This window comes from Balaenoptera ricei, chromosome 2 (assembly GCF_028023285.1).
Source record: "Balaenoptera ricei isolate mBalRic1 chromosome 2, mBalRic1.hap2, whole genome shotgun sequence".
NCBI lineage: Eukaryota > Metazoa > Chordata > Mammalia > Artiodactyla > Balaenopteridae > Balaenoptera > Balaenoptera ricei.
The window spans coordinates 179,706,235-179,723,641 of record NC_082640.1 but is presented as its reverse complement, the minus strand read 5'-3'; the positions used below and the strand labels follow the sequence as shown (position 1 = coordinate 179,723,641).

Genomic DNA, 17,407 nt, shown 5'->3' with positions numbered 1-17,407 from the left:
TAGACCTACTAGCCATCTCCACCTTGATGTCTGCTCAGATATACTCTTTGGACCTGAATTCTTCATCTTCCCCTTCCCCTGTCTCAGTAGATGGCACCCCTATCTAAGCCGTTGCCCAGGCCAGCAACCTGTGAGTCATTCTTCATTCCTTCTTGTCTTTACCCCTCATGATGCCAGTTAATTCTACTTCCTAATATATTTCAAAAATCCATCTTCCTCTAACTTTCCTCATTGTCACTATCCTTGCCAAACCAAACTTTAGTTTCTCTTACTTATAACGTCCTTTCTGCTTGAGTTTCACTTTCCTCCAATACATGCTGTACGTGACAGCAGGAGTGGCTCACTAAAAGTTCTTTCCTCATCATGGCGCCCTTGCTTAAAGTCTTTCACTGGCTTCACATTGCCCTTGAGATAAATTTCAGACTCTTTAACATTAATTACAAGGCTTTTTGGATCCCATTCACCCTTATCTATGTAGCCTTATCTCTAGTCGTCACCCTGGCATGCTACACGAAAGCCTAAAGCAGCTTTTTCCACACCTGCCCCCCACCCCGCCCAAAACTCTTGTATCTCAAATATGTGTGCTTGTACACTCTGACCTCTGCCTTCTTTGAATCCTACATGCTATTGTCTCTGTCTGGACCACTGTGTCCGATTAACTCCTCAGCCTTCTGGTCTCAGCTTTAGATAGCACTTCCTCAGGTGGCCTGCCTTGTATCTCTAGCTTAGGTTCTTTTACACGTTCAAATAGTACAGTGTATTTCCTCTGTCATGCAACTTATCACACTTTAGTTAAATGTGTCTTTTGTGGTAAGCTGTTTTGTCAGCTTAGTGAGGACCAGGAATCATCCTTATCTTGGTCTCTGCTTTCTTTATCCTTAGTGCCTGACACATGTATGAACTTATTTAGCATCTCTGAATAAGTTAACAATTTTAAGTTCTTGTTCTTGTGATTTCAAAATGCACTTTTTTTTTTCTCTTTAGTGTCTCAATGAGATCCTGGAGTCAGCAGATGCGCCTTTAGAAGTCACTGAGGGATTCATACAGTCAATTTCTCTGTCTGTTCCCTGGGGCTCCTTGCTGCAGGATAATTGTGCACTGGAAATGAAAGGGTTAGAACTGGTCTTCCGACCTAGACCTCGCCTAGGTAGGTGTATATTATGTGTTTCTGTTTGTTTCTATTTTTAATTTTCAGAGATTGGGAAAGTAACCTAATTGCGTTAAATTCAGTATTAATTTTGCATTGTATTTGTGAGATTTTCAGTAGATAAAATATTAGGGCGTGGTCCATGTGGGGGGCGTGTGATTGTATCTTCAGAGTTATTTCTGACTCTATTTACCTACAGGAACTTTAGCATATAGATGATTGGTTTAATTGTTACCAATTTTCTAAAGTGACTTATCCTTTTTTTTTTTTTACTTGAAGTATAGTTGATTTACAATGCTTCAGGTGTACAGCAAAGTGATTGTTATACATATTTATATGTTTATATGTATATATATTATGGTTCAAATTATTTTCCATTATCAATTATTACACAATACTGAATAAAAAGTGACTTATGTTTTAAAGATTCAAAGTACTGTGCCAGAAAGCAAGGAAGTGCTCAAAGATTGATGGAGAAATGTTAAAAGGACACAGGGTTGGGCTTGAAGGGGCTCCCGTTGGCCAAATCTGGAAAACTTGGGCATCAAAAAGGGTAATGACAATAATAGATTATAACACACTAAATTAAAAAAACCCCTAAGTCCATGTCAATACAAATAAGTAAATAAGTATGTAAGGGGGGCAAGGAGAAGGGAAAGCTCTTCATTGCTACTACTTATAAACATAAAAAAATGATAGGGCTTCCCTGGTGGCGCAGTGGTTGAGAATCTGCCTGCCAATGCAGGGGACACGGGTTCGAGCCCTGGTCTGGGAAGATCCCACATGCCACGGAGCAACTAGACCTGTGAGTCACAACTACTGAGCCTGTGCTCTAGAGCCCGTGAGCCACAACTACTGAGCCTGCGTGTCTGGAGCCTGTGCTTCGCAACAAGAGAGGCCGCGATAGTGAGAGGCCCGCGCACCGCGATGAAGAGTGGCCCCCGCTTGCCACAACTAGAGAAAGCCCTCGCACAGAAACGAAGAGCCAACACAGCCAAAAATAAATAATAAATAAATAATAAATAAATTTAAAAAAAAATGATAGAATATCCCCATGTTTTCAGCCACCATAGTAAAAATTAATGGTATCAAGATCATCAATGAACGCTGATACCATTCGGTGAAGGGTTGTTGAAAAACTGGGTATTTAGACAGTGTCAGAATATCTCCCACTGTTTACATATTATTTGCAGAGGGAAAAGTTTCTTTTACAGTGCAGAAAATTGACAATCACCACTGTAACTGAGTGATCAAGCTTAACCTCATCAATAATGGGTTAAACTGACATCATGTGTGTCCTGACTGAGGGACTGAGAAAGACGTGATCACTTATGTATTATTCCTGCTAAAAGTGCTTAATCTGAATCAAATCACGAGGAAGCAGTCAGACAAATCCAAAATAAGGGAAATTCTATAAACTAACTGGTTGGTACTGTTAAAAAAATGTCGGTGTCATGAAAGACAATGAAGGTAGAGGAACTGTTCAGATCAAAGGAGACTAAAGACACGAATAACTAATTGCACTACATAATTCTCTTTCTCTTTCTTTCCTATGAAGAGTGTTACTGAGGCAGCTGGGGAAATTTGGGTATTGAATGTATGTAAGATATTGTGTCAGTGTTACGTTGCTTGGGTGTGTTAATGGTATTGAGCTTTTGCAGGAGACTGGTCCTGTTCTTAGGAGTTACATGCTGATGTCATTAGGAGTGAGTGTTATGATGTCTGCAGTTTACCTTCAAGTAGTTCAGTGGAAGTTTGAGAGTGTGTATGTAATCTTTTTTTTTTTTTTTCCTGGCTGCACTGGGTCTTTGTTGCGGTGTGTGGGCTCTTCGTTGCGGCGCGCGGACTTCTCTAGGTGTGGCGTGCGGGCTCCAGAGCACGTGGGCTCAGTAGTTGCGGCGTACGGACTCTCTAGGTGCGGCACGTGGGCTTAGTTGCCCCGCAGCATATGGGATCTTAGTTCCCCGACCAGGGATTGAGCCCACGTCCCCCTGCATTGGAAGGCGGATTCTTAACCACTGGACCACCAGGGAAGTCTCAGTGTGTGTGTAATCTTGATGAATCTAGGTGTAGGGTATGCAGATGTTCATTGTACACCTCTTTCTTAGGATTGAAAATTTTCAGAAGAAAACTTTGGGAAGGAAAAGATTTAAAGTAGTAGCAAGTCATTGTTTACAAGTATATGCGTGTGGTAGCTTTAATTACACATATGATGTTTTCTGATTTATCAAACATGTATACTGTGCTTCTTGCATGCCAGATACTGTTCTGGGTGGTTTACAAGTACTGTCCTCACAGTAGCTCTTTGACATAGATACTTTTAATTATCTCCATTTTGCTGAATAGGAAATTGAAGCATAAATACTAGGTTTAATAACTTGTCCAAGGTTATAGCTAATTAAATGGAAAAGATGGAATCTGGACCTAGGCAGTCTAGTTCTGGAGCCCCTATTCTTAAGCACTGTGCTATGTTGTGTCTTGGATTGTCTACTGCAGAGAGTGTGTGTTTATGTATAAGCTAGTAAAGTCATGATGGTGAATCATCTTAAATTATGAACTTAAATTCTTTCAGTGACAAGTGATGTTTGTAAAGATATATTTGAAGAGTTATAATCCCAAGTGCTGCCTGAAACACCAGCGTTTAAGTTATGCCTAGTAAAATTTAGTATTTGTATTTTTAAAATTGGTAATCTATGCATGGAAATTCTTAATAATCTGGTATTTAATTAACAAGAATATTTTATATTTTAACCAAGCTGAGTAGATGTAGTAATACTTTACTAAGGAAAGTCAAATATTTTACCCTTATTTTAAAAATATTTCATTAAAAGGACTTTTAATTTTAGAAGACAATAGTTCTAGTCATCTCTGTCAGTTTGTTTTGAATAACATAAGGAAGTGTGGTGGAATTCTCTCATAAGGGAGGATCTGGAAAGGACTTCTCACAGTTCGTGTGTTCCTTCTCCAAGGATGCTCTTCTGTTTTATCTACATTTATAGTAACCTTCTAAAGCCTAGGTCAACTGCTATCTCTACTTTCCTGTGAATTCCCTCAGCTAGAAGATTTAGTCTCTTCTCTTAGCTATCATAATATTTTCTGTTGACACTCAGTAGTTGGCTATTAATTCTTCTTAATTTTATCTCATTTCTTCTACTATTTTGTAGTCTTTTTGAGGGCAGAATTAATAATTATTTTATTTTTCTTTCTTTTATAGAAGGGTCAGCTAACTATGGCCTGCACACCAAATCTGGTCTGTCATCTGTTTTTGTAAATAAATTTTTATTGGAACATCACCATATATACATATTCATTCATTCATTCATTCATTCTCTCTGGCTGCTTTTGTACTAGAGTGAGAGAGTTGAGTAGTTGTTATAGAGACCATATGGCCCACAAAGCCTAAAATATTTACTGTCTGATCCTTTGCAGGAATTTTGTTGACCCCTGCTCTACAGTATTTTGAACAATACCACTCATATAAAATATCCATTAAATACTTGAATGAATATGTGAATTAATATTTGTCAGATATATATCATGTAATGAGAACATGTGTCTCTGGACTTTTTTCTGTGATTTTTTTTTTTTTTTCCTTCTCAGTTATTATAAGGTGATGTTTAAATCTAAGGAGTAATTTCTAGACTATTGTATCCCTGGGTGACACCATGATGCTGAATATCTCTTGGAGGATTAAGAATTTATCTGTTTGAAATGTGTGATTTTAAGAAATGGCTTTGTTGTAACTGTGAGAAGTTATTTAGGATTAATCTATATTTTCTGCAGCAACTGGTTCTGAGCCTATGTATTGGTCAAGTTTCATGACCAGCAGTATGCAATTGGCAAAAGAATGTCTTAGCCAGAAACTAACAGATGAACAAGGAGAAGGATCCCAGCCTTTTGAAGGACTTGAAAAGTTTGCTGAAACCATTGAAACAGGTTTGGCATTATTGAGTATTTTCAAAAATTTTAGATTTTACTTAGTAGTAAGCCTTGTATAAGAAAAACTCATTTGAGTGATTTTAAAAGAATTGTTATTCTTACTTCAGAACTTTAGAACTGAGGTTATTTTAAAAATTGTACAGTAAATCCCCCACATACAAACCTTCAAGTTGCGAACTTGCAAAGATGTGAACGTGCGTTCACGTGTCCAATCACGTGTTAGTTCACATGTCTGGTGTACTTTGTCACGTGTGTGCATCCTCTTCAAGTGGTTATGCTTTTGTGTACTTTACTGCACAGTACTATATAGAGTACAGTCATACAGTATCTTTATTTCAAGCCCAGGATGTCTGGAAGCAAGCATAAAAACAGCAGTGCTGTAGCTGGTACTACTACCAGCCCCTGTATGCCAGCTGTTGTGCTGTACTACTGTACTTTTCAACGTACTGTACTGTAAGATTAACAATGTTTTATTTTTTATGTTTGTTTTTTTATGTATTATTTGTGTGAAAAGTATTATAAACCTATTACAGTACAGTACTATATAGCCAATTGTGTTAGTTGGGTACCTAGGCTAACTTTGTTGGACTTACGAAAAAATTGGACTCGCTCTCGGAACAGAACTCGTTCATATGTAGGGGACTTACTGTATTCAATTAAATTTCATGTTCTTTTTTACCCTAGTTTCTCCTCTGTTTATTTTATTATGCTTGCATAATGAAGGGATTAGAATTCAACAGATAGTGTTAGTCATTGCCCCAGGTTGAGATGTAACATGGGTAAGTGCTCAGCAAGGCAAAATATTTATGACAAAGCTCAAGATTTGGGGGTTTTTTTAAGGAAAGAAATTCAACTTTTATTTTGTAAGTTCTTATTAAACTAATTTAGTATTTATTCCTTTCATTAGAAGTTTTTATTTAGTATACACATGGTCTCATGTTGACGGTTACCTGTTTACTCTAGTACTAAGAAGAGTAAAAGTCACTTTTATAGACACTGTCTTGAGAATTGAACATGTGCCAGAAAATTCCAAAACTGGAACTGCACTTGAAATTCGAATAGAAAGGTAAGACTTCTTATATCTGAAAGCAAATTACCCTGTTCTTTCCTTTGTAAATAATAAAATCTGACTCTCATTAGATTTCAGGATGCTTTTGGAGTTTAGAGGTGCTTGTATTAAGTTAATATATTACATTATTTCTGAGTAAAGTGCTTGTCTCTAAGTTATGTTCTAATCCCATTATTGAAAACTGAAAGTACCAGTTGGGGTATAATTATATACAATATAATGCTCTGAATATTTGATTTCACAAAGCAAGTAATTCTCTTTTAGTTAATATCAAATCAAAATAATGACTATTTGAGTGGTACTAAATTTAAGGTACTCCTGTTGGAGAGTTTCAGTTTTTTCATATGAACAATGTACTATTTAGATGTGTCTCATTAATGTGATAAGCTTTTTTGCTTTGCTTTATTTGGTCTATGTGCTGCTTTAGGCTAAGACTGTTGTTTTCTTTGACGATTCTGTGAGGGTATTTTAAGGTCAATATGTACAACAGTGATTTACTTAAAAAGATATAAACACATCACTTTTCGTTTTCTGTGTTTGCCCACTTGGAGCGCCTATAAATAGCTCTAAAACAGGGATTGATTTACATACCCACTACTGAGTGTTGTTTTGAGGTAGTAACTCTTCACCTGTGTCTTAATGCCACATGAGCTGTCAGCAGAGATAAGCAGAAAGAAGTATGTACACCGAGCACCAAAGACACTGTGTATGTGGATCTGTTGGGGGCCTTTATTGAGCTCTGGTTTCTGTCTTTCACAAAACATAGCTATTAGTGAAACAGTTACTGTTAACAGATCTTTGAAATTAGGTTGCATTACCTTAAAATGGTATATTTAAAAAGTTTCTAAAGTCTCATGCATTTAGCACAACAATATTTTATTTAAGCTGAAGATGAGTCGTAAGGACTCATAGAATAGTTACAGGAATTCAAGAAATGTCATGTCAGGCTTGTGACTTGGAGCCAAATGCTGTCTCACTGTTAACCAAGAGATGTTTGTGAGGGAGCACAGGAGTTGTTTTCCTTGAAGCTAACTTTAGGAAGTTATTAATTTTTCCCCCCAAATTTAGGAGCCTCAAACGTTACCTTCTTGGGCTTAATGTCTCTTCATGAAAATACTTACTGTAGTAAAGCATGGTAATGCTGACCCACCTTTTAGGTATATTCTAAGAAGAGCTAACACTTGAAAAATTCCTTTAACTTCAACAGCTATGTGCATTTCTTATAATTGCAAGTAGGTTTTCCTAGGAGTTTTATGCAAATGCTCTTTTTGTTTTTAACTTTAAGAACCATGTACTGTGATGAAACTGCTGACGAGTCCTCAGGAATTAATGTACATCAGCCCACAGCTTTTGCTCACAAGTTACTTCAGCTCTCTGGAGTGTCTCTCTTCTGGGATGAGTTTTCTGCATCAGCAAAATCTTCCCCAGTTTGTTCAACTGCACCAGCGGTAAGGAAAACAAAACAAAAACCCAAAAAACCAAGATCATAGATTTTTGAAAGGTTTACATGAGAGTTATTAAAATTTCCTAGGGTATGTAATATGTACTAATAGGTTTCCATCTGATGTGAGAGTTAACACAAATATTCAGTAATGGGGGCATATATTTTGGAGATTTAAGAATACTCACATTTATAATTAATGCCATTTCTGCCAGTTTGCTATGTATTAACTTGATAGAGAAACAGTGGATTCTATGTCTTAGAGGGAAATGATATATTAACATCTAATACCCTTTTTACAGTAAAAACAGGAAATCAAGTAATGTTCACATTTACCTTACATGCTGAATGTATTGCTGAAGATGTATCTTACAAGTCATATCTTAAAGAAGTTTTATAATTAAGGAACTCTTTGTTAATCCCTTCTAAGAGTGGAGAGTCCTTTTATAAATTAATCACTCCATAATTTATCTTTTACTTTATTTCACAAATCTTATTTTCTTAATTATAGAATGTCTATTAAATTTTCTTATTATGGAACTTGAACAGAGACTGTGCTTTATTCATAAAGTCCTTTTCCATGATTTGCCTTTATTAAGGTCCTGTGCTGTTCCATGGTAGCTCTACAATACTGGTTTATCCATTGTCACATCATACAGTTTTCATGTCAAATACTTCATTCTTCTTAAACTGACAATTGTATTTTGCATTTCAATTTATTTACATTAAGGTATTTTAAAGAATTGCTTTTCTTCTTATTGCCTTACTGTAGGAAGCTGAGCCAAAGCTATCCCCTAGCTGGAGTCCCAGAATTGTTTATGAGCCACACCCACAACTAACTAGGAGTTTGCCAGAGGCAGCACCCTCTGACCCCGTGCAGATTGGAGGGCTAGTCGGTAGCTTGGGGTTGAGTCTCACATTGAAACAGAATGAGGTACTTCCTGGAGCTAAGGTAAGTATTTGTTTTATTTTCTGTAGATAAAAACAATAAAGCCACAGGCATCCTTTACTGTATGCGGGGACCCACTGATTGGTTGCTGTAAATTACCCTGTGACGAGGGGGCCACGGTCTTGGAGTCAGCGTTTTTACTCTCAGCTGGTGCTTCTGTCTGTAGGTGACAGAGTTCGGGTGAAGACGGGCCTTCTGCCCATCTGGTGCAGCTCAGGATTTGAAGCTGTCTCCTACGCTTACTTTCCTCCACTTTCAGAAACATTCACTAGTTCAGATAACTAGGAATGTCTTAAAGAATCTCTATCATCATCAAATGATAAAGTTAAAGGAAGGAGAGATTGGGAAAGCAAGTTGACTGAAGGGGATGTTTAATTACGTGTTTGTAAAACTATCCACCTATGTGTATTTTGAATGGAATGTCCGTTTTTATAATATTTATGAAAAGAGATTGATTTTTTTCATGATGTCTTATAGCTTTTTGAAGACAGTGTAAAGACAACTGTACTCATTTCTTAGGGAACAATATTGAACAGCCTGGAGAATCAGGCTGAATACAGCCTTGCATGTATTTAGTCAGTTAACAATGTGTCTGTCAGGTATTATTTTCAGACTCCGAAAACTAATCTTTCATATAATCTGTGTAAAATGTAGTTTGAGAAGATATCAGGGTTTATTCATTTGTATATTCACTTATCTAACTAGCTCTAGACATTTGAGTGACTACTGTATGCCAGACCCCATACAAGTTCTTGGGACAGATGCAGAGATGAACGGAATGCAATCTTTGTCTTAATAAAAGATAAAATAAGGGCATAGACATGGCTGTGGGAATGTGGAAGAGGGAGCCACAGAGTACATGTGAACATACATAGAAAGGTTTTAAGTTCAGCATATAATCAGAAAGAGATCTTCCCACTGTCCCCAGCCTCAACTCCTTGTTGATTTATGGCCTGGGATGTCAGCAGTCAGTAAGGAGCCCCATGAAACCAGCACTCCACGGGTCAGCTTAGCTTAAAATCCTGGCTCTGGGTCTGTTAGATGGCCTTGCGCAAATCACTTAATCTTTGTGAACTGTTTTCTCATCTGTAAGACAGGAACAGTACTAAGAATTAGAGGAAATAAAAGCATCTAACACAGTGCCCCAGTACTCAAAAAACAAAGTTGGTAATAATGATTATTATTGTTATTGGAGAATGTATTATTTTATTAGTTAGATCATGGAAATTTCTCAAAGTCACTATGTAATTTATTTTATTTTTTGTTCTTACAATCAGAAGAAATTTGTTTTTCGCCTGGGAAGGGTGCCATTTCCCAAATATAAGTGTTTTCTTAATTGAATTATTTTTAAATTGTAAAATGGCATAAAGATAATAGGAGTCCGTGTTAACATTAGAAATAAGAGGAGGTGAATGAAAAGTAAGGCGAGCATATTCAACTTTCCAGAATGTGATGTAGAGAACAGGGTAATTGCTTTTGTCAGAGTATACTCCAAAAGAATCAGGGTGAGAGTGGGATCGGGCTTTTATTTCTAGAAGGAAAAATGGACAGGGAGTTGGAAAAGAGAAGGGAATTCCACACGAGCACCCTCTTTCTGCTGTGGCTCCGTGCCCAGTGGAGAGTGGGCTTTGTGGGGCACAGAGGGCATTCACAGGGACACACTGTTGATAGAGAAGGTCCTTGCATGTTCTACAAAGGAGTGTGATTTGTGGGCAAACTTATGAAAGCCAACTTTATTTGCTCTTGGTTTGAATCAAGCTTTAAAAATTATGATTTGAGTCTTTTGAAATCATGATGGGAATGACTACTCGGTTACTGCTATAGATAGTCCTTCTTGGAGACTGTATCTTAAGGCCTCCTCAAATACCTTAAATACTCAGAAAACTCAGAGAGACACAAAGTATGACATTGGACTTGCCAACATGGAATTTCTCAGGAGGATTTTCCCTCTTAAAACAACAGTTGTTGGCCTTATATCTTTTCATTTAGGTTGTGTGGATTAGTAGAGAGAATCTTAGGTAAAGGAATCCAAGGCTAAATGATCAGTATTCCTCTTAGTGCATTAAAATATACTGGGATTTGTCATGATGAGTTTATAGAGTATTCATCCTGAGTAGTTTTCTTTCTTGCTTTCTTTCTTTTTTTTTTCAAGTTGGATATTGATGGACAGATAGACTCTATACATCTATTCCTGTCGCCAAGGCAGGTGCACTTGCTTTTGGATATGTTAGCAGCTATTGCTGGACCAGGCAAGTATAATTCTGTTATTATTTCTAATTCTTTAAAACTTTTTAGCTAAAATATATAGCATACAAATAGGAAATTGTATTATTATATAGGAAATGTGTGAACTTAAAGCTGTATTGTAGGGACTTTCCTGGTGGCACAGTGGTTAAGAGTCCACCTGCCAATGCAGGGGACACGGGTTCGATCCCTGGTCTAGGAAGATCCCACAAGCACGGAGCAACTAAGCCTGTGCACCGCAACTGCTGAGCCTGCGTGCTGCAACTACTGAAGCCCACGCACTCTAGGGCCTTCATGCTGAAACTACTGAGCCCGTGTGCTGCAACTATTGAAGCCCACATGCCTGGAGCCTGTGCTCCGCAACAAAAGAAGCCACCGCAATGAGAAGCCCACGCACTGCAATGAAGAGTAGCCCCTGCTCGCTGCAACTAGAGAAAGCCCGTGCACGGCAACGAAGACCCAATGCAGCCAAAAAAAAAAAAAAAAAGCTGTATTGTATTGTAAATAAGAATCCTCAATAGTTAAATTTGATCGGATCTTTCAAATTGTATTATCATGGCACAAATTGGAGTTCAGATTGTTTGTATCACATACATAACACTTTCAGAACTGACTGGCTTACTTCCTTGGTTGGGGGTAGTACTTCATACAACTGAGAAGGTGTAATTCTTAAACACATTAAATAGCACGCACTTAAAATTTTTAATGACTTATCTATCAGAGATCAGATCTTCTGATTCCTAGCTAGCTGCTTAGAGCTATTGCTTAGATCTCCAGTTAATATTAAACAGTGGTGGTTTTGCACTGACTGTGGTACTAAGTTGCCATTGATATTGGATAAGTGGGTTGGGAGAGAAATGATTAATTAACTCCAAATTTAATTACTGTTTTGCTTTCCTTTTGTATACGTGTAGAAAATTCAAGCAAAATCGGGTTAGCTAATAAAGACAGAAAAAATCGACCCATGCAGCAAGAAGATGAATATCGAATTCAAATGGAATTAAACCGGTATTATTTGAGGAAGGATTCCCTCTCTGCGGGTATATCCTCAGAGCAAAGCTTTTATGAGACAGAAGCGGCTCGTACACCTTCTAGCCGGGGTAAGCAACTCAAAAAGTTGACTTCAGAATCATACATTCTCATCATAGAGCAAGGTAAACTTAATTTTGGCTGCTGTAAAATGGAGTTCAGCAATGAAAAGACTGAAGATCCAAGAAAGTTTAAATTTATCAGTCGATCTAAGCACAGCCTTACAGTGATGCGCTGGCACACACGTGCTGCAGTGTCCCTTTTGATTGTATAGTTTTGTTTTGTAAATCATGATTTATTCTAAGGAAAGTCAATTAAAAATGTGGATTTACACAGAAGATAAATTGGGGGTAATTATTCATTTTGTCAAATTCTTATGTGCTCTCATAATAACTTACAGTAGTTTTCTTTACATAGGAACCTTTGTCCATTAATCTTTCTATCAATTAAATGTAAATATAATCTTTACCCGGTTTACTTTGCATTTCAGAATGTGTAAGCACTAACTAAAACCATGAATAATACGAATCAATTTAAGTATGGAATGTTGAACTAAATAAAAAATTAAAGTCTACTCAAGAAATTCTGGCCATAAGAAACTTCATTTGCATGAGGGTAAAACAGTCTCTAGAAAGAAGTAAAACATAAATAGAATTCTAAATAAAATATTCAACTCTTTTTTTTTTTTTTTAAAGAAATAGCTGTATCCATATGAAACCAGAGATTGCAAGATATTTATACTATTTAAAAATCTGGATTATTTTAAAATCATATGACAGTTAATGACATTACATTATACCATGTAATGCAGCTTATCATATATTTTTTTAAAAAGTTCACCAGTGGGCTAGCTTAACCTTTTGTTAATCTATATTCAGTTGAGTTTTTACTATGACATTAATATCTTGGTTCCAAAGAAATTACCCCATTTGAAGTAACATAAAATTTAGGACATCACTATATCTCAGATAACCTGAGGGAAGAATATGATATTAATATATATGAACTTATTTAAAGATGTGAATTGGAATTATAATAAAACTGACAAAGTTTAATTCTGTCTAGAAGAAGAAGTTTTTTTCTCCATGGCTGATATGGACATGTCCCATAGTCTCTCTTCTCTTCCACCTCTTGGGGAACCCCCAAATATGGACCTTGAGTTATCATTAACTAGTACATATACAAACACCCCAGCAGGATCTCCGTTAAGTACTACTGTGGTAAAGTATTAATTAATTTTTGTTCTGTTCTTGAAAAGTTGCTTCTAAAATTTTGCACTTTATTCATGTGCTTTGAAATAATTATTTTATAGCTTCAGCCAACTTGGGGAGATTTCCTTGATCATCATAAAGAACAGCCAGTAAGAGGGTCAGCATTACCATCCAACCTAGTTCACCCAACATCTTTACAGAAGACTGGTAAGTAAAAAAAAAGACATTTGTTGATAGTTTCCCCTGGAATTTTTAAAAACTTAAAAATTAAAAAAAAATTGTTTTTAAAAAATGCCATTCTATTGATTCTTTTCTTTTTCATAAAATTTTCTTTGGTCTAGGCTATTTAACAAAATTTAGAAACAAAATGAAGCATTGTTGAACAATTCACTATGAAGCGTTTCAGAATAGGTGCCTATTTATTGTATTCTTTGTGTATTTAAATACTTAAATATTTTTAGTAAAAAGTACACAGTAAGTTTCATATTATTATTGCAGTTTAGGGGTCTCAGTCAACTATCTGATTTTTGTTTCACATTTACACTTTCCTTGAAAGAGAACCTCAGGTTTCTTTTCTGCAAAATTTAATTGAAATAGACACAGACTTAAAGGAAAATTTGAAGAGCAGCTTTTGGTTAATCTCTGACTTTTTCCAATACAGTTTTATTAATGCAAAAGTTTTGTTCGTATGTTTCCTATTGTAACAATTTTTTTTTTGTACTTCAAGTATCAAGGATCTTGGATGTAAAATGCAGAAAGATTAGTTTATTTTACTTGTTTAATATCACTCAAAATGTGTGATCACATGTTTTTTGAGACTAAAACCTCAGGTTTAGTTTTAAAATTAACACACGAGTAAATGTTTTATAATTTTGATATAATGGATTGTTTTAAGTATTAACTTTTTTATGAATATAATTTTAACACATGTATTTCAGCTCTCCCCTCTAGATCTGTTTCAGTGGATGAATCCAGGCCTGAATTTATTTTTAGACTAGCTGTGGGAACGTTTTCAATCTCTGTGCTTCACATCGATCCTTTATCTCCACCTGAAACGTCACTGAACCTTAATCCATTGACACCTATGGCGATGGCTTTCTTTACTTGTATAGAAAAGATTGATCCAGCAAGATTTGCAACAGAAGATTTTAAGTCTTTCCGAGCAGTATTTGCAGAAGCTTGCTCACATGATCACCTTAGGTAAACTCTTATATTTATTAATGATCCTTGAAAAAGAACCAAATGTTGACTTTTCATTTATCTGCAATACCTACCTATCTCCATGTGTTTTTCCAATTCACATTTTAAATATTTGTAAGTGAGTAGAGTGAGTGTGGTTTTCTTGAAGTGCTGCAAAGATGTTTACCATAGAATCTCTCATTCAGGTTATTTGGCATGTGAAACATTCAGATATAAGATCTATATAATTTGGAGTTGTCTAAATTATCTTTTCTTTAGTTCCCTGCCCTGCGCTTGTCAAGTTTCTTTGCCCACATTTTGCCTTCATTCCCCACTGACACCATTATGATCATAAAAATAGTTCTTACTGTCACAGGTTTAGTAGAGATGGCAGTGGTGGTGAGCGTAGAATGGGCTAATGCAAAGGGACTTGAAAGTGATTCATATGCCGCTGGCCATGGGGTGGGAAATGATACCAAGGCTCATCCTGAGCATGGACGCTACATTTTCAACTTCTCCTTAAAAAAAAAAAAAATCAAAGCTGTTCAAATAGCCACTGATCTTTTTATGGGTTGAGTCGTAATAGATGAGGAGATAATTAAGTTTATAAGTACATATAATATTGTTAATGTGCAAATACTATTTATTTTAACATGAGAGTGACCTATAAATTGTCCATTCATATGTTATTTTATGTAATGGCTTAGGCACATATATTACTATTTTTAGAAAACGCCTTGGGCTTTCATTTTAACTTTAACTTTTTTGAAGTATTAAAATTAATATACAAAGTAGTTTTTATATCTAGCAACAGAAACTCTACAGGTTAGGACCATAATATTTATAATAAAACTGCAAAAACATTTTTTCTTCCTATTTTTGATAAGGTTTCAAATATCTGCCAGTAGGAAATACAATAAACGCAACAAAAACTAGAGGTAGACCTTCATTTGAGTTCCACTGACTAAAGTTTTAAAAATATTGCATGATCCTTCTAGATAAGTTTAAGAAACTATGTACATATATTTTACAGATTTGAAAGATTTTATCCACTGCAGTGTAAATTTTGAAATGTAGAAGAGGGAAGGGCAGTGTTGGGAAATATGTCCTGGGTGATTTCTTATCAGCAGATCTGATTTCTTTATCTTATGTCAGGGAATGGAGAATTTGAAGCAGTCTTTCTGGTTAATATCCTTAAGAATATTAGTTATTACTATATATATATATATATTACTATAATATTTGAGCTTGTCAGAACAGGTAGGTATTAACAGTTGTGTACTGTTGTTTGACACATTGTTTAATCTAGCAGTATATGGGTACTCTTAAATGATGCATTTTTTTATAACAGATTTATAGGTACTGGCATCAAAGTATCCTATGAACAAAGACAAAGATCAGCTTCTAGATATTTCAGTACTGATATGTCCATAGGGCAAATGGAACTTTTGGAATGCCTGTTTCCGACTGATTTTCATTCTGTTCCTCCTCACTATACAGAGGTAAATGCTGATACTTTTCCTTTAGGATTAGTCTTTAAATGTCTTGCTTGTTAAGAATTGTGTGAACAACAATGATTTTCTTTAAAAAGGCATAGGAAGTTGTATAGGAAGAAGTTTTTTGTGGTGTTTGCATTTATATTTTGTTGAAACAGATTTTAAAAAAAAAATTTATTTATTTATTTGGTTGCAGCAGGTTTTAGTTGTGGCAAGTGGGCTCCTTAGTTGCAGCTCCAGGGCTCCTTAGTTGCAGCACGTGGCTTCCTTAGTTGCGACAGGCGGGCTCCTTAGTTGTGGCATGCGAACTTTTAGTTGCAGCATGCATGTGGGATCTAGTTCCCTGACCAGGGATGGAACCTGGGCCCCCTGCATTGGGAGCACAGAGTCTTACCCGCTGCACCACCAGGGAAGTCCTGAAACAGATTTTTAAGTGTGGCCTTTAAGGCCATTATAAGAGTGTGTTACATTTTTAGAGTTGACTTGTTTTAGAGTCAGACAGGTTATGGGACAAATGACTTAATTTCACTCATTTTCCAAGCACTCTTAATTTCAGAAGAATTCTATTATTCAACAAATAGTTATTGAATGCCTACTATGTGCTAAGCACTGTTCAAGATAAGTGAAATGTCTTGTGCTCATTTATAGTTAATCTGATTTTTTTCCTATCCTAAAAGCATGTCCTAGAGAAACTTTTAAAAGCTATCAAAATGACATTTTTATTGCTGTTACTTTGCCCTTGTGACTTATTTTATTTTCAAAGCGCTTTATTTGAATCCTCACATACATTTTGCAGATGTGATACTAAGTATTTCAGAAGTTAACTAATTTTGTCTAAAAGTCACATTGCTAGTAAGTGACAAAACTAAAGCTTAAACCAGCCTTTCTGACTTCAAAAAGCTCTTTCCACTATTATATTAGCTCCTCTATTAATTCATGTGATTAATTATAGCTTAATATTGTACATTTCATTTATTTTCATCTTTGTTTTTAAGCTTTTAATGTTCCATTCCAAAGAACAAACTGATTCTCACCCCCCTGTGTGTCTTCAGCTTCATTATAAGCATTCTGAGAATAAAGGACCCCAGGTAAGAGATCTGTTTGTGTGATTAGCACCTGTAAATTTTCATTTGATGTATATTTTATCACAATCACAAGGTTTTAATTTAATTTTATAGACTCGTTACTGATCATATTAATGCTTTCTTTTTCTTTTTTTTTTTTTAGGGTAGTCAGGCAAGACTTAGTTCTGTTCCTCAGAAGGCAGAATTACAAGTTAAGTTAAATCCAGTGTTTTGTGAGCTGGATATCAGTATTGTGGACAGGTTAAATTCTTTGCTTCAACCACAGAAGCTCACTACAGTAGAGATGATGGCATCACACATGTATACTTCATATAATAAGCATATTAGTCTGGTAAGTATTTAAAAAGTTGCAAATACACATCATGATCATAGCTAGCTAATAGGCTTATTGGGATGATTTCTGAGCTTAAGTATTCTTAATAGGTTAAATAGCATATGTTATTAAAACGGCATTATTTGTAATAATGAAAAAAGGAGGCATCTTTAATGTCTAGATAGTAGACTAGCTAAATAAGTTGTGCTAATGTACTGAGTGCAATTTTATGCTGCCACTTTAAATGATGGCTATAAAGAGGGTACAACAACATGAAGAAGGCTCATGAAGAAGTATGAAGTGAG

The 17,407-nt window shown here is 35.8% G+C and overlaps 1 protein-coding gene across 3 annotated transcripts in view; it reads left to right on the top strand.

The window, feature by feature from the left end:
- Positions 1–17,407, top strand: part of ATG2B (autophagy related 2B) — a 68,517-nt gene that overhangs the window by 6,878 nt on the left and 44,232 nt on the right. For all 3 annotated transcript variants that reach the window (XM_059914957.1, XM_059914956.1, XM_059914958.1), the window contains exons 2-14: positions 985–1,147; positions 4,931–5,083; positions 6,050–6,152; positions 7,441–7,603; positions 8,369–8,548; positions 10,698–10,794; positions 11,704–11,889; positions 12,884–13,038; positions 13,131–13,236; positions 13,968–14,229; positions 15,560–15,710; positions 16,700–16,792; positions 16,932–17,120. In XM_059914957.1, the coding sequence (XP_059770940.1) occupies positions 985–1,147; positions 4,931–5,083; positions 6,050–6,152; positions 7,441–7,603; positions 8,369–8,548; positions 10,698–10,794; positions 11,704–11,889; positions 12,884–13,038; positions 13,131–13,236; positions 13,968–14,229; positions 15,560–15,710; positions 16,700–16,792; positions 16,932–17,120 (2,001 nt within the window). The remainder of the gene's footprint in view (positions 1–984; positions 1,148–4,930; positions 5,084–6,049; positions 6,153–7,440; positions 7,604–8,368; positions 8,549–10,697; positions 10,795–11,703; positions 11,890–12,883; positions 13,039–13,130; positions 13,237–13,967; positions 14,230–15,559; positions 15,711–16,699; positions 16,793–16,931; positions 17,121–17,407) is intronic.